Consider the following 24,959-nt stretch of genomic DNA (forward strand, 5'->3'; position numbering starts at 1 on the left):
AATGGCGATTGGCGCCCACTGGGACTGGTAGGGTGGAAGGCAAGGAGACTAGCAGTAGGTGGAGTCAGAGCCCATGACAAATAGAGACACTGCCTGACTGATTGTAAGTAAGAGGGGCAGCAGCTGGAGGCTGGCTGAGGCCAGGCTGAGGTTGGTGGGGCACTGCTGCCATGGCCTTTTGTGGACGTACATTGACTGAAGGTATTCTGCGCATAAAGCTAGTCACCACTGCACCCAGATGAAAGCAATCAACTTGGTTTACAAAGGCCCAAGGAATTTGAGCTCTGCTCATGCATTCATTGAATGCATATAGACATACAGTATGGAAGGAGGATGGGGGGCAAGCAAGGAGACTGCCCCCCACAATGTCCCCTTTGCTGTGTCATCCACCCTTACCTTCCCACATTGATGGGGAAGGTCTGAAGGTGGCACACAGTTGCACACAGTTCCACTTGTGCAGGTTGGGTGGTTGGTGGTGCCAGAACTCAGAGACATCCTAGGAAGTTGAATGTTGGAAGATTCAGGAGAGACAAAAAAAGTCCTCCACACAATTCACAGTTAGAGAAATTCAAGGAGGAGATGGCTATCAATGGCTGCTCAACTGGACATGTATGTTCTTCCTCCACTGTTGAGGCAGAATGCCTCTGAGTACCACCTGCTGGGAACCATGAGTGGGGCCAGTGCTCTTGCACTTAGGACCTTGTTTGTGGGCTTCCCAGAGGCATCTAGTTGACCACTGTGAGAACAGGGTGCTGGACCAGATGGGCCTTTGGCCTGATCCAGCAGCAGGGCTCACATCAGTGCTATTTTTCTAGAAAAAGAGGTGCTGGAACCCACCCTTGTTCTCTTATAATGGCAATGGTGCCCACCTGAGAGGGGCCGGAATTGAGTTCCGGCTGAAAAAAAGCCCATCATATTCTTGTGATTTTATTCCATGTACTTCAGGCAGTGACATCAACACAAGTCATGGGCCAGCATCCACCGTAGCTCCTGAGGTCAGGAGGCTAGAATGGAGGCTGCAGGCACTGCATCCTCATGATGCTTCATCTCTGTCCTCTAACAGAGGGAGATGACTGGGAAGGAATGGGAGGAGGCACCCAGAGGTGTGTGTTGCTGCTGTTGCTACTGCCACCCCCCTCCCCCAGCAACCATTGCCTGAGGCAGATCACTTTGCTCTGCCTAACAGTAGGGCTAGTTCTGTACACAAGCCATGGGTTACTGCCAACCCCAGGTCATTTCTTTCCTTCCTCTTCCACAATGCATTGTGTTACTTTATTGCATGTCCTAATTATCACCATGCGGTGGGTGTTTCCCCTTTTCTACAGTATCGGTCACCAAGGGCCTGATATGATGACAGCAGGAAACAGGGTGGGTTTCACTGAGCACTACGGAAAGGGGGAGATCTCAAAACTAGGATGCCATCTCTGATGGCATGGTGGGTTGTGCTTCTCTGAACATCCCATCCACCCCTGGGAAAGTTGTGCAAAAAGAGCCCCCTGGATATACAAGCCAGCCTTCCTTAACCTGGTGCCCTCCAGCTATTTTGGACTACCTGTTGGCTGGGACTGATGGAAGTTGTAGCCTAAATCAGCTTGTGGGTACCAGGCTGATGTAAGCCCCTTGAAAGCCATTGAGTCATCTCATGCATATTCCAAGCACATCACCTGTCCTAGATCAGCAGCGGCTGCCCTATTCTTTGTCCAAATAAGGACTGGGCATAGCCTGAATCAGGGCAGGAGCAAAAAAGCCACCCGACAATCTGATTACAATGCCCTAGCATGAATTACAGCTCCTAATTACCTTCTCAGCTCACCCTCCCTGCATACTTGATGTGACAGCTGATGTTTGAGTCTGCATCTGAGGCCATGTCGGCTCCGTCGCCGGATGAGCCATCCCACCAATGTACTTGTTTCCACTGGAACTGTGTGACACTGGACTCAGCCATCTGCTTGTGCAAGCCGGCAAAGGAGACCCACCAACACAGTGAATGACTGTCACTGCGTTCAGCTCAGGACTAGCTTTGAACAGGGGACAGAGCTTGTACTGGCTGAAGACTGCACACTGGGTTGTATTCAACTTAAGTTTCATACAGGCTAGACCCATGGGCATCAGTGAACCTAGATTGGTCATGTCCATTCATTTCACTGGGTCTACTCTGAGTATGACTAACAGTGGATACATCCCCCTAGCTCTATCTACCGAAGTTTGCATGATGAAATACAGGCAGAGGGCATCTGCTTTGCATGCAGAAGGTCTGCGGTTCAATCCTCACTATCTCCAGGTAGATCTGGGAATGCCCCTGGCCTGAAACTATAAAAAACTGCTGCTAGTCAGTGTAGACGATACTGAGTTAAATGGACTAATGGTCTGATGGAGTAGAAGAAAGCTTGCTCTGCTCACCACCATGTAACACTATTTTTGCCTCATTCAAGTTGCAGGTTGCACTGATGGGAGCAAGGCAAGTTGCAACATGAGCACTATGCCCCTGACTCCTGAATATTTTACACTCTCTCTCCCATGCACACATCTTCTGAGACTTCACCAGCCACTGTCTCCACTTTCAAGCTTAGCATTGCAGCCATAAGGTCTAGAAATTTATTTCTTGGAAGATGGGAAAAAGGCTCAGTTCTGTGGCCACCTCAACACTCTGTGCTCCTCCCCAGCTCATGGATCCAGCCATTCTGTTGGTGGGCTGTTTATTTTGTGGTCATGTTTTTTTCATTGACCCAGTGGAAAGATTGACCCCATGGAAAGATACCCTCTCATATTCAACTTAAGCCTATGCTTCTTGGCCAATGCAATGTGAACAAGATGCCAAGATGACAACTGAGTGGGCAGGAACTGAGAAGATGAAGAGCCCCATTGCTGGTTCAGATCAAAGGGTGGGCACCTAGTCCAGCATCCTGGCTGCCACTGTGGCCAAGAAGATGCTTCTTGGAAGCATGCAAGCATGACATGAGGGCAATCAGCTTCCCCTGCTGTTGTTCCCCCAGCTACTGGTATTCTGAGGAAATGCAGGGCTGTGATGCTTGTGTAGTTAGTGCTGCCTTTGGGAGGTCAGAAATGGCTAAGCTATTTCATGCTGGTCTGGACTTCTGCCTCAAGCAGGACTTAGGATTTCCTCCTAAGGCACTGCAAGGAGAATGTGGATGGGGAGACTAGACACTAGAACTCATGGACATCCAATGAAGCTGAATATTGGAAGTCCTTCTTCACGCAGTACAGTTAAACTATGAAATTCTCTCCCGCAAGAGGTAGTGATGGCCACCAACTTGGATGGCCTTGAAAGAGCTTTAGACAAACCCACGGAGGATAAGGCTATCAATGGCTACTAGCCACAGTGACTATGTTCTACCTCTGCCACTGGAGACAGTATGCCTTTGAATACCAGCTGATGGGAATTGCAAGTGAACCTCAGGTATGGCTTGCAGGCTTCCCACAAGCATCTGGTTGGCCACTGTGGGAATAGGGTGCTGGCCTAGATAGGTCTCTGGTCTGATCCAGCAGGGCTCAACCCAGGGCCTCCCTCCAACCCAGGCACCCTGGCTACTCAATCAATGGCCTTTGAGAGGCATCCTCCTTGCCTCCCGCCCCAAATCTTGAATTTGATTTGGGAGAGTGAGGCAAAGCTGGTAATGGCCGTTGGTGTTTTGCTAGGCCCTTTTTGTCGTTGTGAAATCAACTCAAGCTGATTTCGCCATGAGGAATTGGATTCAAAAGTGCCAGCCTACGTTGATTTCCTCTGGCCTCCTTTTGGAAGGTTTTCTGTGGCATGGCAGTTCCAGTCTTGACATGTATTGGAAAATATCATCATGTCTCATCCTGGAAGATAAAACAGCTGGAAGACCCTCAGGTGATCATCTCAAACAGGGATGGGTGACCTCTGGCTTTCCAGATGTTGGTGGACTACATCACCTCGGACCACTGGGTCAGGGGTGCCAACTTGAATGAAATATTGTGGGGGCCCAGGTAAGCCCTGCCCCACATAATTGATTGCATGACACAGTGCACGAACACCATTTGAATGGCAATGCCCAACATTTTTTTGCGGGGCTCCAGCCCCCTCAAATATTTTATACCAGCGGCCGAAGCCCCCATGGCCCCTAGGAGTTGGCTCCTATGCACTGGGCCATGCAGGCTAGAGCTGATGGTAGCTGAAGTCCAGCAACATCTGGCAGACCACAGGCTCCCCACCCTGGTACATCCCCTTAATATGCACCAATTATTATGTTAGAAAACACAGCCACACACACCCACACCCACACCCTGAGTACAACCCTTTAACATGTGCCAATTCTTACGTTAGAAAACACATGTACACACAAACACACGTGACAGAATGGTGGGATAGCTGAGCCCCTGTATGGTGCAGAGTGTTAGTCTAGGACTGGGAAGTCCTGGCTTTGAATCCTTGGTCAAGCATGAAGTTCACCTTAAAGCAGCTCATTGCATCTAAGCCCAATCTACTTCACAGGGTTGAAGAAAATGGGAGCACCTCAAAGCCACTCCTCCAGACCTGGTCTCTGATGTAGTCCTTCCCACATCATCCTGCTCCCCCACTGGGTTGCTGCATTACCAGAGTAGTGTAGGAGAAGTCATGAGGGGTTGTCAACGATGCTGCTCTCACATCATAAGAATCATTGTCATGATACAATATATCCTCAACCTTCAAAATCCCAAAGTGATGTTTACTGCTCCTCTTCTAGAAAATGCCATCAACCGCTCTTAGCACCCCATAACCGCTCTTAGTAGCTTATTTTCGCTGTTTCTTCTTACTCCTTGCTCTCAGTGGTGAGGGTGAATAATCACGCCATCTATTTTCATGTTGATGCCCTTTTAATTATATATATATATGTAAATTAGTCCTGTTACTCTTCCTTTCTCTAAGCCAATGGCTTTCAAAACTGTGTCCCAGGGAACTTGGGTGTGTGTCTGTGTGGATCTGTTGATGAGAAGACCAGGAAAGGTGGATAAGTTTTCCTGAAAGATCTTACCCACTACTATCCTTCTTTCCTTGCAAAGTGGAATTGCAGGAGAAAACTAGGCTTGTTCTAGGGCCTAGTCTAAGTTTACAGTGGGTAAGAGGGAGGCCAAACAGATCTAGCTAATACCCCACATGAACTAAATGTGCAGCTTAGATCACTTCCCAGAATCCTTTGGAATGAGCAAAGGTTCCAAAGCAGGCAAATAAACATGGAGTGTTCCCTGAAGGAAGGAAGCTTCAAAAGCACTGCTTTGAGCCAAACCTAGAATCTAGTTCCTTTATAATCCCCCCTATCGGACAATTTGGCTCCTAGAAGATCCTTTCTCATAGGTGTAGCTCTTCCCTGAATCTGGCTTTCATTATCCTCCTTGAGCTGTAAAACCCATAATTCTATACGAGACGACTCCCTGACATGCTGTGCAGAGTGGAATTATGACTTCCCGAGTCTTGGGAATTGTGCTCCTGCTGATGCAAGAGAATGAGTCATTGGTCATTTGAGTGGTATCACCACAGAAGAGTACAGCCAATGCTATTTTTTAAGAATCCCTCATCAGGAGCGTCAGCTGCCAAGACTCAGGAAGTTATAGATGCACCACTCCTCACGGAACCAGTTCCACCAAATGTTGACCAGCAGACCCCAAGTTTCTGGGGCTGATGGATATGGTGGTGGCCACCCATCCCTCTAGCTATCTCCCTTGCTTCATCCAACTTGTGTACTGTGTGTATGTGTTGGTGGTGGGGGAGATCTTAGTATGTTTTGTGCGTGTAGGGTGTGGGGACTCAGGCTGCTGACACGGGACGGGACGGGGTCTCCTGAGGAGACGAGAAGGCTCTCGCCATCAGAAACACAGCTGTGGTCTTGGGCAGTTTCTGCCCTTCGGTTATATTTATAGAAGTACATATACATATAATATTTATAATATAAATATTGATGGGCCTCAAATCCGTGGATGCGGAGTGGCGGGGTTGTTGATGGGGGCCCCGAGCCTGCAGGACAGTGAAAAAAGCTCATGGAAAGGGGGCAGGTTAAGGGGTCATGGTGGTGGAAATGCCCACCAATGGGAGCAGGGGGCAAAGGTTATATAAGAAGAGAATCAGAGGAATAGAAGGGGGAAAGGTTCTGGTCTGGATGGACCAGAGGAGAGCAACCGGTGAAGGCTGGCAACCGCCACATCTTGCTATAAGAGCGACGAGCGAAGGAGGCCAGTTTTCACATCTGTCTGGCTTCAGGTCCATGGATTGCAGAAGTTCTTGTTAAAAAATTCAGGGATTGCGATGAGGCCTAGAGTTGCCCTCCCTGGGGAAATGATGGGACACAGATCACAGTGGTGCTGTGTCTTCTGCACGTACAGGATGGTTAGAAAAGCGGCCCCTGCCCTCACAGTCTGGTCTGGGCCTCGGGGATGTAGATCTCAATGCTGTCTGCACTTTCGGTGGCTGAGCTCTGGCGGAAGGAGGCAGCCCTCTTGGCCGCCAGGAGCCTCTTGCGGGCCTCCTGCCTCTGCCGGTCCACAGAGTCCAGGGACCGGTCCTTCACTGGGTGCAGCCGGGAGCGTGGCGGCTTCTTTGGTATTGGCGGAGGCACCTTCTTTTCCTCCTGCAAAAGGACAGAGAGGGAGGGAGAGAGGGAGAGGGAGGGAAGGCGTTAGTGGGAAGGGAAGGACCCATGACAGGCACAGCGCTGGGGTGGCGGCGGCAGCAAAGGTGGAAGGTCCTTCCCTCCCTTGCCGTGGGATATTTACAATGCAGTCATGCCAACAATGCATGATTGCTAGATAGGCTCATGATGGGAGCTGAAGCTCACAGAGTTTTCCTGTAAGTTTGCTAGAGAGAACTCTGAGAGCTGCTTCCACTGGGCCCTGACATAGAATATCATCACCTGGCTGGGCATTTTGCTCTTTCACCTCATTCCAGCAATGTAGAACAGGCATAGGCAAACTCAGCCCTCCAGATGTTTTGGGACTACATTTCCCATCATCCCTGACCACTGGTCCTGTTAGTGGTGATGGGAGTTGTAGTCCCAGAACATCTGGAGGGCCGAGTTTGCCTATGCCTGATGTAGAACATACACCGCTCAGACTCCACCTTAAGCTAGACTTTGTAACTGAATTACCATTTTAAGCCTGCCTGAACAAAAGTAGGCTTGTATCTGTTACTCTTCATCAAGTATTCTGAGTGAGTAAATGCTTCTTTTTTTTTTTTACCTTTTACAAGACTGTTGGTGTGATTATTGTTTTAAGGAGGAGAAAAGGCGGAAGTACCAGGAGAATCCAGTCTGCCTCAAAGCATCCTGGATTACTTAAACTAAAAGGCTAAAAGTAGCTTCCTTTTAAGCTGCAAAGGGATGCAGTCTGCTGAACTCACAAATTAGAGGAAGGAAGGATAATATCTAATAATTATATCCTCTAGCATCTATATATACACATCCCTACACTCGCTTCAGTATAATTCCCAGAGTCTGATAGTTTCAGTTTCTCTAGGCTTCTCTGATTCCTCATTTTTCCAGCTTTAAGTTCAGCTCTCATTTCCAGATCAGGTTGCGAATTTTTTTTCCAAGTTCTCTCCAGGTGTCCTTTATAGTGTGCATTCATGATAGTTTGTGTTTGTGAGGGTATCAAAGACCCTCCAAGGTAGCAGTGATGCGGTAACCCTGTGCGTGCATCGCAGGAAAACCAATAAAGGAGAACGATGTGTGGATGACCCAGCATAAACCCGCCACTCATGAAATATTATTGCATCAATGACACGCTGCAGAAAATGACAGCCCCAAAAAGAGCTCCGGTCTGGAGTGTGTGTGAATGCAAGTATCTGCAGGAAGGGAACAAAAGTGTTAAGAACAACGTTTAAATAAACAAACCGGAAATAGCTTTTCAGCCCAGGCTGAAGCTGCTTCCTGCCTCTCAATTCAGAGGGAATAAAGAGCTTTGTTGTTCTGCAGTTTTAATTTTAAAAAAGAAAAAAAAAAAGAACAAAGGTTCATTAAAAATGCCCAGTTATTTTGCTTCGACCAGCAATGCAGCTCTAGAGCCGCGGGGAGAGAGGAAAACAGCTGTGATGGCTTTATCTGAATCCCTCGCTGGAAATCGCACAGGCCACCTGAGATAAGGCGCAGGGAGGGGTGCAGAACAGCAGTGAGCTCAGGTGAGAGGATGAGCACATCCCTGGCAATGATGAGCACATCTCCAAGGAGGGCTGTAGAGGCTGGTAAGCCAAGATGGGGTTGGAAAAAAGCCCCGCCCCCACTCCAACCCCTTCACTCTGCACAGGACACACAAAGAGGAGAGTGACATTGGAAGGGCTGCTGTGCCCCATCTCTTCTGGGTTAAAGGGGCAACACAGGGAGTGCATTGGGTAATAAAAAGCATCCCCCCCCTTATCACTAATATGCGCATACATATTTGCAAACTTTATCCTAGTATATGCACTTTTGTACACATTACTTAGCTGGAGAACTGCATTGCAATACTCAGAGAAGTGTGAATTTCAGAGGGTGGCTGTGTTTCAGTTTGCATATTGTTTCAGAAAGTGTGAATTAGAGAGGTGTGCCTTTAAATGCCAACAGTATTCGATTTCTCCCCCATCCCTAGTCCTAATCCTGGGCAACGTTTTACTGTGGGGAAGCAATCCGGTCCTCCCTCTGAGCCTTCTGAATTCTAGTCAACTTGCTATCAGCCCACATGCACCTACTTGGTGTAGAATTCCACTGGCCTGGGTGCAAGGTTACTTACTCATTTATACTGAACTTCCAGGGGGCAAAGAACCCTGTTACAACATCTGGTTCCCTGGTTGCCTTGCCCCCTTTTCCTCTCACCTTGGGCTCGATGGGTTTCCACCCATTGGCTTTGAGCTGGTGAAGTTCAGCAAACTTCATGCTGACATCCTCAATGGAGAGCTGCAGGAGGTCCCAGAATCCGGCCAGGTCCTGGAAAGTGGGCATGGGGAAAGCATTGGGGTCCTGCCAGGAAGGAGAAGGAAGGAAAGGAAAGAGACTGAGCTGGTGTCAAAGGCTCCCTTCTGTTAGGAGGCGGAGATAAATCTGGATGAGGACAAACAAGAAGGAAGGAATGGGGCAGGCGGTTTTCTGAACTTTGAATGTGGAATTGAGATACAAAGTCACACCTGTTTCCCCCAGGGTGCACTTCACTTTTGCAGCATGAAAGGTTTGCATTTTGAGTAGATAAAAATGGCTTGCACTCTGTTCACCTTATTGGCAGGAGACAAGCCAGAGCAAGAACTCATGCAGAGATGCAACAAGGCAGCATTTTCTGAGAATGGGTAATCCTGTCATGTCTCTTCCATTTGGAAAGGGACCCAGTCCTGCCCAACACACATATATGGTAGAATCATCCACTTTCTGATGAGAAGGAGACAAAGAAAGGGCAGTGTTTCATTCAGAGACATGGCAGACCGTTGTGCCTACAAGAGTGCTTTTAACAGGCCTGTTGATTTATCTCTTGTAGCACACAAGTAGTGAGCTGCTTTTCATGTAACTTCTGATTTTTTGAGGAAGTGCTGTTGGTGCCCCCTCCCCAGCCACTTGCAGTAGATTTACCCTGAGCCCTGAAAAGTACATAGAGCTGGAAGAGGAAGTGGGAAAGATAAGTCACTCTTCCAACTTCCTCCTTCAGCTCTATAGACTTTTCAAGGGAGAAGAAAGATTAATGATGCTCACCACCTCAATGAGGTAAATGAGGGGCAGAGCTCAGAGGCTTTGTAGGCACCAAGTCAAGACTGTAAGGGCACCATTCTGTCCATGGGCATCTCATTGGCAATCCCTGGCATACAGTGACACTACACCTTTGGGGAAGAACTTGGCATGGGGATTTGCTGTTTTCAACAGTAGTCTTACATCCCTTGTAAAAATGTCATTCTCCCCCAAGAAAGACGGCTAAACCACCCACAGGTGACATCAAAAAGTGACTTAATTTTAAAAGTGACAAAAGTTGGAGGACCTAACAACAACAACAACAACAACAACAAAATCTAGGCACACACAAGGAGATTCCCTGACCATGTTCTGCTGGCAGAGTCGGTAAAACTGCTGGACTTTCTGTGACATCAGGAGCTGGGCACTGCCCACCGCACTACGGATCTTCTCAAGGACTAGGGAGGTACACAAAGAAAATGAGAGGGTCAGTACCACATTGCTCCAGAGCACTCCCAATGCTGGAGAATTTCCTAACAGAGTGTGACATTAACCGTGTCTTTGCATTTAACATGCAGTTGTTTTTTCAATACAAAAAATTAAAATGACATCAACTGATGACAATTATCTGGATGGCATCAGTCAGGCAGGGAGCCTCTATTCTCCTCTGCTGTGTTCTGGAGAAAGACCCCTGCTCTGAAGTTGGTATTTGCATTGGGAGGAAAGTTCCCAAATTTGGCGCTGATAGGGGATAACTTTATGCCCTGATTGTGGGCTCCCCCAAATCAGCTCCCCCAATCAGCCAATTACCTGATTGGCTAATGTAGGATGCTAGACTACACAGATCTTTGGTGTCATCCAGTGTGGCTCTTCCTTTATCATTATGACACAAAATTGCAATCATATAAACATTACAGTACATTCCAATGAGGGATGGACAAACCTGTCTATTTTGTTTCTCCCTCAGTTTCACATTTTTCCAGTTTCAAGCTTCAGTTTGCTACATTTTCACATCAATTTGTAACAGTTTAAAAAAGTTCTCACAAACATTAATCAGCACTTTAGTATACATTTATTCTAATATACCTAATTCTCTGTGCAAATTTGCTTAATATACATGTTTCCCCATATTCGTTATTTTCATGAATGCATTTTTACGCACACTTTCCCCCAATGTGATTTGATTTTTTTTTTTACACACTGCCTCCCAAAATTTAGAGAAGTGTGAATTTTGAAAGATAGTTGTTTCATTCTGTCTATTGTTTCAGGGAAGCGCAAATTAGGGAGGTCTGCATTAAAATGTCAACCGGACCAAATTTATCCCCCATCCCGAATTCTAATAGACATTTCCACAACACTCCCCCATCAAATAAAGCAAGCTAGCATTTCTCCCTGACATGGTAGCTTTCTTTCTTTCTTTCTTTCTTTCTTTCTTTCTTTCTTTCTTTCTTTCTTTCTTAACACAGAGGAAGAATTCACAGTCCAAAGAATGCTGCAGTCCAGCAACAGATTCTTCACATGGACCCACAATTGTATAGCTTGGCTCCCAACCCAACTATATCTGCCAGACTGTACCAGCTTGCTAAAGGAAGCTGGCAGCCCCAGATGGGATCCCCCAACCCACAGCACCCGGCGGAGACTCACTCTCTTCCGGCAGATCATAATCTTCAGCCTCCAGTTCCATCTGCTGGCACCAGCCTTCCATCTTCTCCACCTCCGCCTGCAACAGCTTAATGAACCACTCGCCGTCCCGGTGGCAGGGCGATGCTCGGCCAGAATCGGGCAGGCTGCGCGACCCCCTGTCCATCCAGGAATCCTGGCGCGGCACTTCCACGGTGTCGTACTGCATCTGGTAGTCTTCCCGGTAGGCCCACTGCCCTTGCGTGTGCACCGTCTTGTACACCGAGTATTGCCGCGTGGACTCCGGCTCCGAGGAATGCCGCTGGAAGGAGCGCCCGAACTGAAGGGCCTTGTCCTCCGTCGCCACCGTCAGCCCCGCCAAACCCTCCAGCTCCAGGTCCGCCTGCACGCCGGCCGTCACACTGTTGGACCGCTTGAACCGAGCGCGCCTGCGATAGGGAGGAGAGAGGGTTAGGTCCCTTGCAAGGGCTGCAAAAACCAACCAGCTTGGATTTGCAAGCACTAGGTCCTGGGTTCAATCCCCAGTGGCATCTCAAGGTAGGACTGGGAAAGGCTGCCTGCCTGAAACCCTGGAGAGTTTCAGTATCAATGGACAGCTGCTGGCCAGTGTCAACAATACTCAGCTAGATGGACCAATTGTATGACTCCAGGATAAAGTGGTATCCTATGTTCTTACAGGTATGAACCTGGAAGTTGTGCTATACAAACAGGTTTAAGGAAGCTTTTAATGTTTTATGGATTACTGTATTTTAATATTTGTTGGAAGTCGTTCAGAGTGGCTGGGGAAGCCCAGCCAAATGGGCGGGGTATAAATAATAAATTATTATTATTATTATTATTATTCTTACTATACTAAGTCAACCTGCTGGTCCATATTGCTCAGTATCTATGAAGAAGGTCTGGAGGCTGCAGCTGCTGCCAGGTGGTTATACGGGGCAGTGAGAAGGGACCATATTATGTTTATCTTTCTAACTTTGCACTGGCTGCCTATTAGCTACCAGGCCAAGATGAGTGCTGGTGTGTAAGGCCCTATATGGCTTTGGACCCAAGTACATAAAGGAGTGCCTCCCCTGTGCTTTAAGATCTTCAGGGAAGCGGCATGGGGTGGGGCCTATTTGATGGTGGCTCCCCATTTATGGAACTACTGCACTGCTGAGATTGGACATTGCTACTGTTTCAGCTTCATTTGAAAATGTACTTATTTCACCAGGCATTTAGTGGCTGGCTGTGGACATTAACAGAACGATTTGCTTGTTTGGCTGCTCTGTGTTGTGCGTGTGGAATTCATTTGTTGTAATCTTAAATGTTCCTTTATGGTGGTACTCATATATTTGCATGCTTTTATTCTTAGGTCATGATTGAAGGAAGGGCAGGATCCTGCTTGCAGGTCCTGTTTGCAGGTTTCCCACAGGCATCTGGTTGGCCACTGTGAGAACAGGATGGGCCATTGTTCTGATCCAGCAGGCTCTTTTTATATTTTTATGTTCTTAATCAGCGGGGCTTAATTTGTGCCAGGGCTCAGCCCTGGAATACATTTCAAAGAGAAGCAGAAGAGCCTCACTGTCTATGTGTAAGTTTGCATGTTCCTTCTGCACCACGGAATACCCAAAGGATTCAGAGGCAGGGCTTTCCCATGTGTGAGATGGGGGCTTGAGAGATACTTGAACCCTGGCTCCTCTCCTTACAGAAAGGAAGCGCCGGGGATGAGGGAGAGAACTCAGAAACTGACAAGCCGCCACTGAGCAGTATCATGCCTGCGTGGTTCCATCGCTCCCGCCTTCCTGTTCACTGGCCTGTTTCTATGACAACCAGCGCTGGATGGATGCTGAAGGACTAGAGGGAGGGAGGGAGGGAGCACACAGAGCAGAGGACGTGCCAGCCAGTCCCTGACTGAATGAAGATATGGGACAGCTACATGGTGATCACCTCACATGCTCTTTGATTCAAGTGTCCGTGCAGTGAACTGAAGGGAAATAAATGGGGGTGGAAAGATGCTGGACTTCTCAGAGAGTCTAGAGTGCATGTCTGAGGAGTGCATGCACACACCTCAAAAGGCTTCCCTTTACTAAGTCAGACCATTGGTCCATCTAGTTCAGCACTGTCTACACTGACTGGCAGGAGCTCTGCATGGTTTCAGGCAAGGTTGCCTCCCAGCCCTACCTGGAGATGCTGAAGATGGAACATAGGACCTTCTTCATGCAAAGCAGATGCTCTACCACTGAGCTACTTCCCCTCAGGGGGATATTCCCAGAGCCCTACCTGGAGTCACCAGGGATTGAACTTGGCTGATGCTCCATTACAGGCTTCCTCAACCTCGGCCCTCCAGATGTTTTTGGCCTACAACCCCCATGATCCCTAGCTAGCAGAACCAGTGGTCAGGGATGATGGGAATTGTAGTCGCAAAACATCTGGAGGGACGAGGTTGAGGAAGCCTGCTCTATTACTACTACGGCCCTTTTCCAGACAATTAAGCTGGAGTCAGGTTGTTGGCCCATCTGGTCCAATATTTCAAATGCAAAGTGGCAGTGGCTCTCCAGGGTTTCAGGCAGGAGAATTTCCCAGCCCTGAACCAAGGATCTTCTGCATGCAAAGCATGTGATCTATAACTGAGCTATGGTCCTTCTTCCCCTGATGGCTTCTAGTTCAGTGTTGTCTATATCAGGCGTGGAGAACCTGTACCCCCCTGATGTTGTTGGACTCCAAATACCATCAGTCCCACCCCCCGCAGCCAATGGTGGAGAATGATGGAGGCGTCCCCAATAATTTGTAGTGAGCCCCTCACCCCACAAGCCCCATTATTGGGTAGGTCTATAGCTCAGTGGTAGAGCAAGGTAGAGCTTTGCATGCAGAAGGTCCCAGGTTCAATCCTTAGCATCTCCAGGTAGGGCTGGAAAAGACTCTTTGTCTGAAGCTCTGGAGAACCACTGCTAGTCAGTGTGGACGATATTGACCTAAATGGACTCAATGTGAGTCAGCATCTTATGTTTCTATTATAAGAAGTTAGTTACAAAGGCTTCCAAGTCCATGGATGGCCCTCTTCGGGGGTTTTGAGCCCAGGAAGCTTTTCTGTTGAGAAACTGTGCTTCTCTGTGATCAACCAGACACTTCCATGGGCTCAGCTAAATTGTCTGAGAAAGATCTTAGCAAGAAAACCCCCAAAGAGTTTCCACCTGCTGCTGTCGAGAGTATTGAGCTAAATCAGGGGTGGGGACAAGGGACACGGGTGGCGCTGTGGGTTAAACCACAGAGCCTAGGGCTAGCCAATCAGAAGGTCGGCGGTTCGAATCCCCATGATGGGGTGAGCTCCCGTTGCTCAGTCCCTGCTCCTGCCAACCTAGCAGTTCAAAAGCACATCAAAGTGCAAGTAGATAAATAAGTACCGCTCTGGCGGGAAGGTAAAAGGTGTTTCTGGGCACTGTTCTGGTTCGCCAGAAGTGGCTTAGTCATGCTGGCCACATGACCTGTACGCCGGCTCCCTCAACCAATAAAGCGAGATGAGCGCCGCAACCCCAGAGTCGGTCACGACTGGACCTAATGGTCAGGGGCCCCTTTACCTTTACCTTTTTAGGGGTGGGGACATCTGTGGCCTTCCAGATGTTTTGGGCTCCAACTCTCTTCACTGTCACATAGCAGAGCCAGGGATTAGGCATGATAAGAGCTGTAGCCCATAAACAACTGGAGGACCACAGCTCACCTGGGCTAGATGAGCTGCTGGCCTGATCCTGTATCTACATACAGCTACCGTGCGCTTAGAATTTAAATCCAAACAGCCCACATTCTGAGCCTGGGAAAGCTGAGTTCTGTGACCCAAATATTTTAAGCACATCTGCATAATTGTTTCATTTTCTGCACATTTTACTCATCCGCTGCAAGTCAGTGTGTGTGTGTGTGTGTGTGTGTGTGTGTGTGTGTAAATACGTGGGTTGCTGAAGTTCCACCTCCTGTCCCCTGGAAATATCATTCGGCTACCCTGACTGGGTTTCAATATTCTAGCCATCACTGCTACAAGAGCTGTAAGATTGCTTCCCCCTCCTTCCAAGTGAAGGCTGAGATTCTTAGAATGCAGACGCAGTATACCTTTAAGGTGCATTTGAGGCACATTTCCCCCTCAAAGAATTCTGGGCACTGTTACTTACCCCTCACAGAGCTGCAATTCCCAGAAACTCTTAAGAAACTGCAGTACCCTGAATTCCTTGAGGGGCAAAATTTGCTATGAATGTGCTTTAAAGGCATAGTGCTTATGTAGACTTTGGCCTCATTTACACCATCGAGTTTAAGCACTATGATTCCCCTTTAAACCGCCATGGCTTCCCCCCAAAGAATTATGGGAGCTGTAGGTTGTTCAACGTGCTGAGACGAAGCCCTTGTTGCACTCCTAGCACTATGGTCCTCAGAGTGGTTTCATAGTCCATCCCTCTTCTCAGGGGACTTTGAGAATTGTAGCTCTGTGAGGAGAACAGTCATCTCATAACAACTCTCAGCACCCTTAAGAAACTACACTTCCCAGGGAAGCCATCATGGTTCGAAGTGGTATCATGGTGCTTTAAAGGTCTAGTTCGTACACAGCCTTAGTAAGCTTAAATCCAGCACCTATTTCTATGCTCTGTGGCTTTTTCTACCCTCCAGAACGGCAGCATACGTTGAGCCCTGAGTATAAAGCCTTTCATCCTGCTTAATATTCCCCTTCGGTTCTAGCTGGGAACATGAGTGTTTTACAAAAGTGGATGGCTTGGTGACAGGGGATGTCCCGGGTCACCTATTCCATCACTGCCAGCCTTGTGTGGGCATTTGCTTCTGCCTGGCACCTCTGTGTCTTGATACCCTTTTGTTTCATGAGCTGGGAGGGCAATCCAGCTGCCCTGAGCAGCCAGCATCCATAGCTCTCTTGGTTCTCTTGCTCGATTCTCTGGTCCAGGCTTGTGCCATGAATATTGATTTGGGGGCAAGAGCGCATGGGGACAGCTGTGCGCAGATTGCAAAAGCTGCTCCTCCTGGTGGGAATGCAAAGGACCAAGAGGGATGTTTTGCCAGCTGTACCTTTTATCTTCTTCTACTTGCACCCCAATGGAGTGGAACTCTCTGCGGCTCCTGCTTTCTGTGTCTGAATCGGATATGGTTTCCACCTTTGGGAAAGAGAAAGACATGAGGATGAGGGAGAAGCAAAGAGGAGGAAAGATAAACAGAGAGGAAAAGGGAAATCCAGAAGTGGTATCACTTATGGTGAATTGATAAGTGGCAGAAGCAAGAGATAACAGGGAAGGGGGGATTGATAAGTAGAGGAAAGAAAAATAATGAAGGAGATGGAGACAAGTGCGAGAAAGATTCAAAATGATCAAAATGAATTGAGAACAAAGTAAGGAGAGGGAGAAAGGGAAAGATGAATAGTTAAGTGTATTGAAGTACAGAAGGGAAGCATCAGAGAACGATTCAAAGCTGTGTGGGAGGGAGAGGGAGCTGTGAGGAAAGAGCACTTGCAAAACAGGCGGGGGGCATTTTGAATTCCCATCACCAGATGCAAACGGAAATCCAGATAAACCATGTGAGTGGAGAGCAGAGATCAAGTACTCAGGAGCCCTGTCCTCCCCTTTCATCCCTCCTTCCCCTGGGGATGCCGAACCTCATTCAAAGGCACAGGCCTGATGAGCGCCAAGACGCTCCTGCAAGCCGGGTGGAAGAGAGGAGAAAGGTCACCCCCACACTCCAGGAGGGAGCAGCTGGTAGGGAATTATTTTGCTCCTTTGGCCCAAGTGGAAAACTCCACAGCAACAGTGGGTAAAGTGCTGGGCTGTACCCAATATTAACCCTACTCAGAGTAGATCCATTGAATCTAAGGCACATGACTAGAAAAGCTGGCAATCCTGGCTTTACGAAAGGAAAAGGCTTTATCTGCTAGATTTCCGCATGTCAAGTAGTTAAAGTCACAGGAGCAGAGCTGGTAACAGTGGTGCCTTGTGGAAGGCAGGGAGCCCAATGGTAGGTGGGGGCAGAGCCATTGATAAACGGGGCCAACTCAGTCTAGTTTCATCCTTTACTGAGTTCCACAAGCGCAACACCAAGATGGAGGAGGAGAAAGCTGACAGCCAGGGCCTCCATAACCCCTTGACTGGCTGAGGGCAGCCTGAGGTCAGTGGGGTAGTGCGCCATTTGCCCTAATGGATCTGCCTCCAACTGGCTGGTAAAGATAATGGTGGAAATTCTTGATGGCCTCTATTTGCCTTCCATGCAGTCAAATGAACCCCTACTGGAGCAGAAATTATAAATGTGGCATTTTAATTTCTAAAGTTTGCATTTCTAAAGTATTGGTTTCCTCTACGGGACATGATGCCTTGTAAGAGTACCTTTGGAAAATGGTAGCTGCAGCTTAATTGAATCATTTTGCATCAGCTTCTCATGCTTCGTTAAGAGCCAAAGCCCCCACTCCCAACATTTTGACCTTGTCAAACAAGCAACTGCGCACCATGAAGTTGGATCAGACACTTCCTTTCCGCCAGCTTGCCCCCTTGGCTGAACCTCTCGGATACACTTGTCTGAACTTAATTTAACCTCCCTCCACAACACCTGTGCTGATTCTTACTGACAAGGGACAGGCCTGCTAACGAAGTAGGAACAAATGGCAAGCAAAGGAAATGCAAATTTAGGAGACTAATAAAAATTAAAACTAGCAAAAGGGGAGAACATGAACCAGGTGCCTGCCTTGGAGCTCTTTTTCATTAGAAGTTTGAAGTCATCGCCAAAAATTGGAATCTTTGCTTACTGAAACCATGAAACGTCACAAACCATTGGGATTTTCCACATCTGGTCAGAAATGGCTTGAATTTCACCCTACGGGCCTTTTCTGTAACCAGTGTAAGCTAAGATAAAAGTCCTCATTTCACACTCCCTTGTTCGTAAGATAAACAATGCCACCTTTTGAAAAGGACAGTCTACCCAACTATCTCTATGCTCAGGAGGATTGAACCAGTGAACATGAATGCCAGAACTGTCTACATTGCTCCTTTGAGCTCTGGCTTCCCCTATGGAGGAGTATCATTAGATCCTCAATTTGTAACAGATCAGGGTGCATGGGCATTTTGTGGAAATGGAAACAAAAGGGGTTTATTAATTTCATTCCAAATTGGAACCAGTCAAGAAACGAATGCCAGAGGAATGGATGAGTTCTGATAACCATATATTCATTTGATTCTATGTATCCCTCGTTTGCTTTGCTTGCCCCCTTCATAGCTGGAATAGGTCAGATGGAGATTTTCAGGGGGCATGAAGAAAAGAGCAGTTTTTAGTTAAATCTATTTTTAGGCAAAGCCCTGGATGCCAATTGCTGGAATAAATCCAATAGTGTCTTTAAAGCTCTAGAGACTAGTGGACAAACCCAGCGACATCTCTGAGCCTTGGGAAAAAACAGCCATGCAGCCTCAGAGTTTCTCTAAGTAAGATCAGAGTAAGCTTCCTAATCTAGTCTAAGACAGAAGGAAAGGCTGTTCCAGATTCTACCTCCTTTCCGGCTACCTGAGGTTCCCTTGACTTCTTTAGCTTATCAAAGGGACAAGGAATCTCTGGTCCAGGCAGCCTTCCAGGCTTCTCTGTCTTGCCTCTGGGACTCTGCCTCTGGGACTGGCCCTGCTTGGCATCCTCCTTGAGTCTTGTCTGGCTAGAACCCTGGTGATGCTTCTTGCTTGCCTGGATGGAGGATAAAGAAGGATGTGAAGTGTGTGTAGAAACTAACCTACTGTACAAAGGTAATATTTACATGCATTTCTCCACTCACTTTTGCTTCTGGCCCCACCCAGCACTGCCATGTGGCCCTCTAAAGGTTGACCTTGGGGTAAAAAAGGTTCCCTCTCCCTGCTTATACTCAAATTTCTGAGACTTCACCCAATTTTTCCTCCCAAGTACCTCCAGCATATAAAGCATTACTACTACTACTGCTACTACTACTACAGTTGAAAACAACTTACAATCTCAAAAATAAGGTGAACGAATCATGGATGATCAAGGTTTCATTCTGGTTAGACCTGGCATTTAGTAACACCACCACCAAGCAGGGGGCTGACTGACTAGCACCCACAGACTTTGAAATGCAACCAGTGAAACAGAGGGGGCAAGGGCTTTGGTGTTATATACCTTTGCTTACCTCTGTATCTCCCCTGCCAACCACCACAGGGATGGCAGTCTCATTCCTAACCCCTTCCCAACTCCAGCCCAGATGCATAATGAGCCTGACCTGCGCTCAAAAATACAAACACACAGCAGAGGTCTGAACCCTTTGAGGCAAACAATAGGGCTGTCCAATGTAGCACTAAGTAACTTGCTCCATTAGTGCAATGATTTATGTGTGCCCAGCAGAACTCTCCTCTCTCCACATGCCACCCCTTAATCTGTTTGTGAGTTGGTTCCCCCAACCCTCCAGCACAGATTTAGGGAGGGCTTGGGGCACTTAAAGGGGGAGGACAGGGGGGAAAGTTCCATTGTGCAACTGTAAATACTTAATGGAACGAGTACATTGGACAGCACCCAAAGTGCCTACAAATTCACAACTGATTCACTGCAAAGGGAAATAACAGATGGGAAGAGCGAAAACTGAAGACCCCGTGCACAAATGGAAAACAAAACAAACGTGGCTCGAATGATCAACACAACCGATAAATTTTAAAAATGAATGGAGTAGCAAAGCAAATCGAAGCAAAGTGAGGAACATTGTCCTGTGATCTTACATTCTCTTGCTTTGCTCGCAAGGTATTTCTTTATTGGTTATGTATTTTTAAAATGTCTAATCCAGGCTGCATCCAAACACATCCCAGGGTAGTATGCAACAGGATCAACCATCACAGCATATGATAAAAGCCAAACATAAACTGCCATGAAACCAAAGAACACACACAACATAAAGCAGCATAGAACAATAAAACTAACCACCCAATGGCTGGGCAAAGGAGCTGAGAATGCGGTTCTGTCACCAATGTTGAATGAAATAAGGTCTGTCTACCAGTCCAGCTGGCTTCTGTATGTGGAATGTATGTGGGTGTGAGGGGCACTATCTTGTCCTTCTCTTAGGGATGGATGGATCTGCCAGTTTTGATTCCTCTCAGATCCTCATTTTTCCAATCTTAAGTTCCGTTATCCACATTACTGCACCAATCTGCAATTTGTTCTTCAAAGTCTTCATCAAAATTCATCAACATTTTAGGGCAGATTTCTCACCATGTACACAGCTTTGTATGCACTTCCTCCATGACAGACACATTTTGCAAGCAATTTCTCCAGGTATAATGCATTTTATATGTTATTTTCTCTCCTGGTTGCCACCCATCTGTCTCGAGAGACAATGGAGTGTGCTTCCTCAGTGGGGTGCAAGCCTGGACAATGTGTATGGCGGTCCTAGGCTACCCAGACAACAGGAACCCACTATGCGTTTTATTATTTGTACACATTATTTGGTTGGAAAACCTGCACCACAAAATCTGAAAAAGTGTGTATTTTGAAGGATAGCCATGTTTTGGTTCATGTATTGTTTCGGGAAGTTAAAATTAAGTAGCTTTGTATTAAAATCTGAACAGAACCAAATTCTTCATCCATCCCTACTTTGCTCATAGAGTCCACTGGCAGAAAAAGGTAAAATATAAGAAACCAATAAACCAATGTTTCGATACAACCTACTCTTCATAGAATGAACAGCCACTGAATTGTACTAAAAAAAACAAAAGTCAAGGTATAAATGAGCTGTCTTTTAAATCACAAGGTATATCTATCACTGTAATTTAGGTGTGTTCAGTACCTCCTGATGGTGACACAGGTGTTTCCACTTTAGTAAACTTCTTCGGTGGATTAGAGCGATACCATCTCTTGAACTGGGCAAGGGGTGTGAAATATTTGCTGATGTATGTATGGACAGTATTAACATCAACAGAGTATCTGGTTCATACGGTATGCAGCTCCAGAAATATATTTGAGCTTTAGGATATAATCTATGTTCATGTAAAAATTATACTTTTGTGTATTATGTGATATAATCTTTTATGAGAGAACTGTTTATATTAAAGGCTGATGGTGGACCTTTTGATGGTGGAATACTTTAAAAAAGAAAACAGTGATATATATATACCTCATAGGTTGGTTATAAAAGACACTTAATTTGAAACTTTGACTTTTGGGTTTTTGTGCATGTCTTTAGTAGTCAGGGAAAGGTTTCCTTCTGGGTTTGTTTTCACTCACTAAATTGTGCCCCCCCAAGCCCAAACCTCCCGGCAATCCTGGGCCCACCCTGAACCTACCTGAACTCCGATAGATGGGCGCCATTTCCTCTGACGAGCCAAACTTCTCAGCTCCTCCCTCCCCGGAATCGTCCTGATGATGAGGGTGGGGGGGTTGGGGGCAGTCCTGGGTTGGATTGAAGGCAAGTCCAGGGACATGGCAGTGATCTTGGTGCTTTCTAGGCTCTCTGTGGAGTTGCAGCGCTTGGCGGCCTCTTTGGACCACGATGGACTCCTTTTGACTTCCCTGGGCAGGAAGCTGTCATGGGCGGACTCAGAGCTGCTTTGCGTCGTCACCGAAATGAGGGGCTTGGCTTTCATTCCTGAAGGGAGGGGAGGGGGAGCTTTCCTGTAACTAAAGGCTACACGGAGGGGTGGAGAGACAGAGATAGGGAAGGAAAGCAAAATGTGTCAATAAGAAGGGAGCTCTCTACTCATACAGGCACCTATTGGACAGGGCTCATGATGTTATATGTGGTGAGGCAATGGGGATGAGGAAGGGCCGTAGCTCAGTGCCAAACTGATTTGCATGCAGAAGATCCCAGGTTCAATCCCTGGCATCTCCAGGGAGGGCTAGGAAAGGATCATCTCCAAAAACCTGGAGAGCTCTGGCCAATCAGCACAGACAGTACTGAACTAGATGGACAAATGGTCTGACTCAATATAAGGCAGCCTCCATGTCCTTCAAGTGCCCTCATCCCTCCACTGGTTGCCTTGTTTTGGAAATGTTTCACACACACATTTTGTTGTCATGTAACAGCATTGGCCTAGGAGTGAGAAGACTCGCAGAGGTATTTGCTAGCTATGGGGTTTCCCCACCTTCCTTTCCTATACCAATTTGTGAGCCATTTTGAATTAATATAGCAAGGAAATTGGGACAGGCATTTTTAAACGGATAAAATATACAAACATTGCACAGTATCTCTGAGAGGGGGTCACATCGGAACAGAACAAGTTTGGGGCAGGAGCTCAGATTCAACCTTAGCCATCTCCAGGTTGGGCTGGGAAAAGTCTTGTCTGAAAGCTTTGAGAGAGCCTCTGCCTGTCAGTGTAGAACAGGGGGAGCCACTGAAGTGCCCTCCAGATGTTATCAGACTCTAACTTGCTTCAACCTCAGCTCGCACAGGAGTTGGAATTCAGCCACATCTGGAGGGGAGGGCACCACATTGAATAACCCGTGTGAAGATGATGAACCAACTTCCTGTTGTTGGCGAGGGGGTGCAGGTCAGGAGCCGAGCACCTGCTTTGTATGCAGAAGGTCCCAGGTTAAATCCCAGCATCTCCAGGTAGAGCTGGGAAAGAATCTGCCTCTGAAACCCTTGAGAGATGCTAACAGCCAGGGCAGACTGCACTGAGCTGGGTGGGCCAGGAGTCTGACCTGGTTCAAATCAGCTTCTGAAGTCCTGTGTTGGTACTTACAGGTGCTTGGCTTGAGGATGCTGCTGGTGAGGGGCTGGCCAGGCTGGTGGGTGGTGGTTGCCATGGTAAAGAGAGAGAGGCAGTCATCGTCCTGGGAGCAGCCAGCTTGGATGGCTCTCAGGTAGCTATGGCTGCGCATGCGGAAGCAACCGGGCAGGTCTAAGGCCTCGACAGCCTGCGACTCCACCTCTCCGAAGACAGACTCACACACGGCCTCAAACTGGTGGTTCAACTCATCGTTAATCTGAGGAAAGGGGAAGAAGATGGAGGGGCATGGAAGGCCATGAATGGAGCTAAGACCTATGGTGCCAGGATTAGGGATGTGGAAATCTGTCCAATTTCCCCACGAAATCCCATCCTCCTCTGCACCCACACTTCTGGAAGGGGAAAAGAAAATCCTCACTTGGGGATTCAGGTGGACATTTGATATTTCAAACTGACTGATTATGGTGGCATTGAAATATTGACAGTCCACTTGAACCCCTCTAAGGAAGGTGCATTTGAAGACACATGGCCCAATTTACACAGATGTCAGTTTTCCCCTCCACTCTCCAATTCTTGTACCCCAGGGTAGGGAACCTGTGGCTCTCCAGGTGATGCTGTACTCCAGCTCGCACCATGTCTCATCTTTGTACATGCTGGCTGGGGCTGATTAGATTTGGATTTGAGCATCATCTGGAGTGTCAACAACATCTGGAGAGCATCAGGTTGGAGAAGGCTGCTTTAGAGTTGTTGTTATTGGACAGAGCAATTTATTGGATGAGTCACCCACATTTGGACAAGCACCCTTAAGGTGGCTTTCAAATCCAGATGTTTGAAAAATCCAGTATGGTGAAGTGCAGCCTTGCTCAGTCTGGTGCCTTCCAGATTTTCACATCCAGTTCCCACCATCCCTGAACACTAGCCAGGGCCAGCTGGAGTTGATGGGAGCCAGAGTCCTGTGGCAGGAAGGTTATAGATTCCTCACCCATCTCTACCCAGTCCCCTTCCTGTAAGGCAAAAGCTAAAGAACAAATCACCTCACCTGCCCGGTGGTAAAGGAACGTCCATACCCTTGTCCCCGTGGCCGGATTCGGGGTGACGTGCAGCAGCTGGGACAGTTACAGATATATGAGTCAGAATAGTGCCTACTTGCAAACCTAATGAGAGACATGGGGAAGAAAGGTTTCTGAACAAAACCCAAAACATGACATGATCAGAGCAGATGGAAAATGACTCAGGTCTGGCTGGGTTTGACTTTGCAAGCTCCCTGCCCTGATCCTATCAGATAGGGGTGGGGAACTTCAGGCGCCAAAGGCAGCCCTTCAAGTCCCTCTATTGGGCCCTTGGGATTCTCCACAGGCCACACCCCCTCTCTATAGGCCACACCCTCACCAGTTCTGCTTCATATTTATTTATTTTTTTGCCAGGTTGGAATGTCTGTTGCTTGCCTGATGGAGGTCAGAGAGGTATGTCTGGAAGCCAGATAAGTGCACAAAGGTAAACTGTACATTTTTGGTCTGCTCACCCATCCCTGGTATGTGATCCTTGGAAAGTTTCCTACAAGAGAATGTGGTCCTTGGGCTGGAAAAAGGTTTCTCAGCTGGTGTGGAGCATAGTTTTAAAGAAACACAAAAATGGATGGGTAGAAGCTTTATATGACAGCCCCCATCCTTTGTCATGGATCCTGAGCAGGTGTGAGGACTGTATCAAAGGAGGAAGAGGCAACTGGACCAGAAAGAGGTGCTGAGCTTGGCACTAAGCCTAGCCAAGAGCCCCTTGTGACTGAGTACACTCTGAGCCAGGTTCTTCCAAGAAGCTGGACCCATTTACAGCAGGGGCTGGATGCTTCCCACTGACTTGAATAAGGTGGAAGCTGATTATAAGGTGATGAAAAGCTAAGTTTCCAGAACTACCCACTGAAGATACTCCACCCTTTAGGAAAGGAGTCAAGCCTAGAAGGGTGTAGTTTGGTCCAAAAGGGATAGAAGGCCAGTTTCTCATTTGTGCAACTGCAGTGCTTGGTGTTCTCCAAGGTCCTGAAACT

The 24,959-nt window shown here is 47.6% G+C and overlaps 1 protein-coding gene across 3 annotated transcripts in view; it reads right to left on the minus strand.

Annotated features, from left to right (window-relative positions):
• DLGAP3 (DLG associated protein 3) overlaps positions 1-24,959 on the minus strand; it is a 189,143-nt gene continuing 164,184 nt past the window's right edge. For 2 of the 3 annotated variants that reach the window (XM_081018298.1, XM_081018297.1), the window contains 8 exons: positions 23,958-24,072; positions 22,934-23,177; positions 21,536-21,876; positions 16,308-16,393; positions 11,274-11,698; positions 9,996-10,087; positions 8,796-8,939; positions 1-6,581 (listed from right to left, as the gene is read on the minus strand). In XM_081018298.1, coding sequence (XP_080874424.1) covers positions 6,363-6,581; positions 8,796-8,939; positions 9,996-10,087; positions 11,274-11,698; positions 16,308-16,393; positions 21,536-21,876; positions 22,934-23,177; positions 23,958-24,072 — 1,666 coding nt within the window. In that variant the 3' untranslated portion in view covers positions 1-6,362. The remainder of the gene's footprint in view (positions 6,582-8,795; positions 8,940-9,995; positions 10,088-11,273; positions 11,699-16,307; positions 16,394-21,535; positions 21,877-22,933; positions 23,178-23,957; positions 24,073-24,959) is intronic. The other variant, XM_081018299.1, reaches the window with a different exon arrangement.

The sequence above is a fragment of the Podarcis pityusensis genome, assembly GCF_964106645.2.
Source record: "Podarcis pityusensis genome assembly, chromosome: 8".
Taxonomy (NCBI): domain Eukaryota; kingdom Metazoa; phylum Chordata; class Lepidosauria; order Squamata; family Lacertidae; genus Podarcis; species Podarcis pityusensis.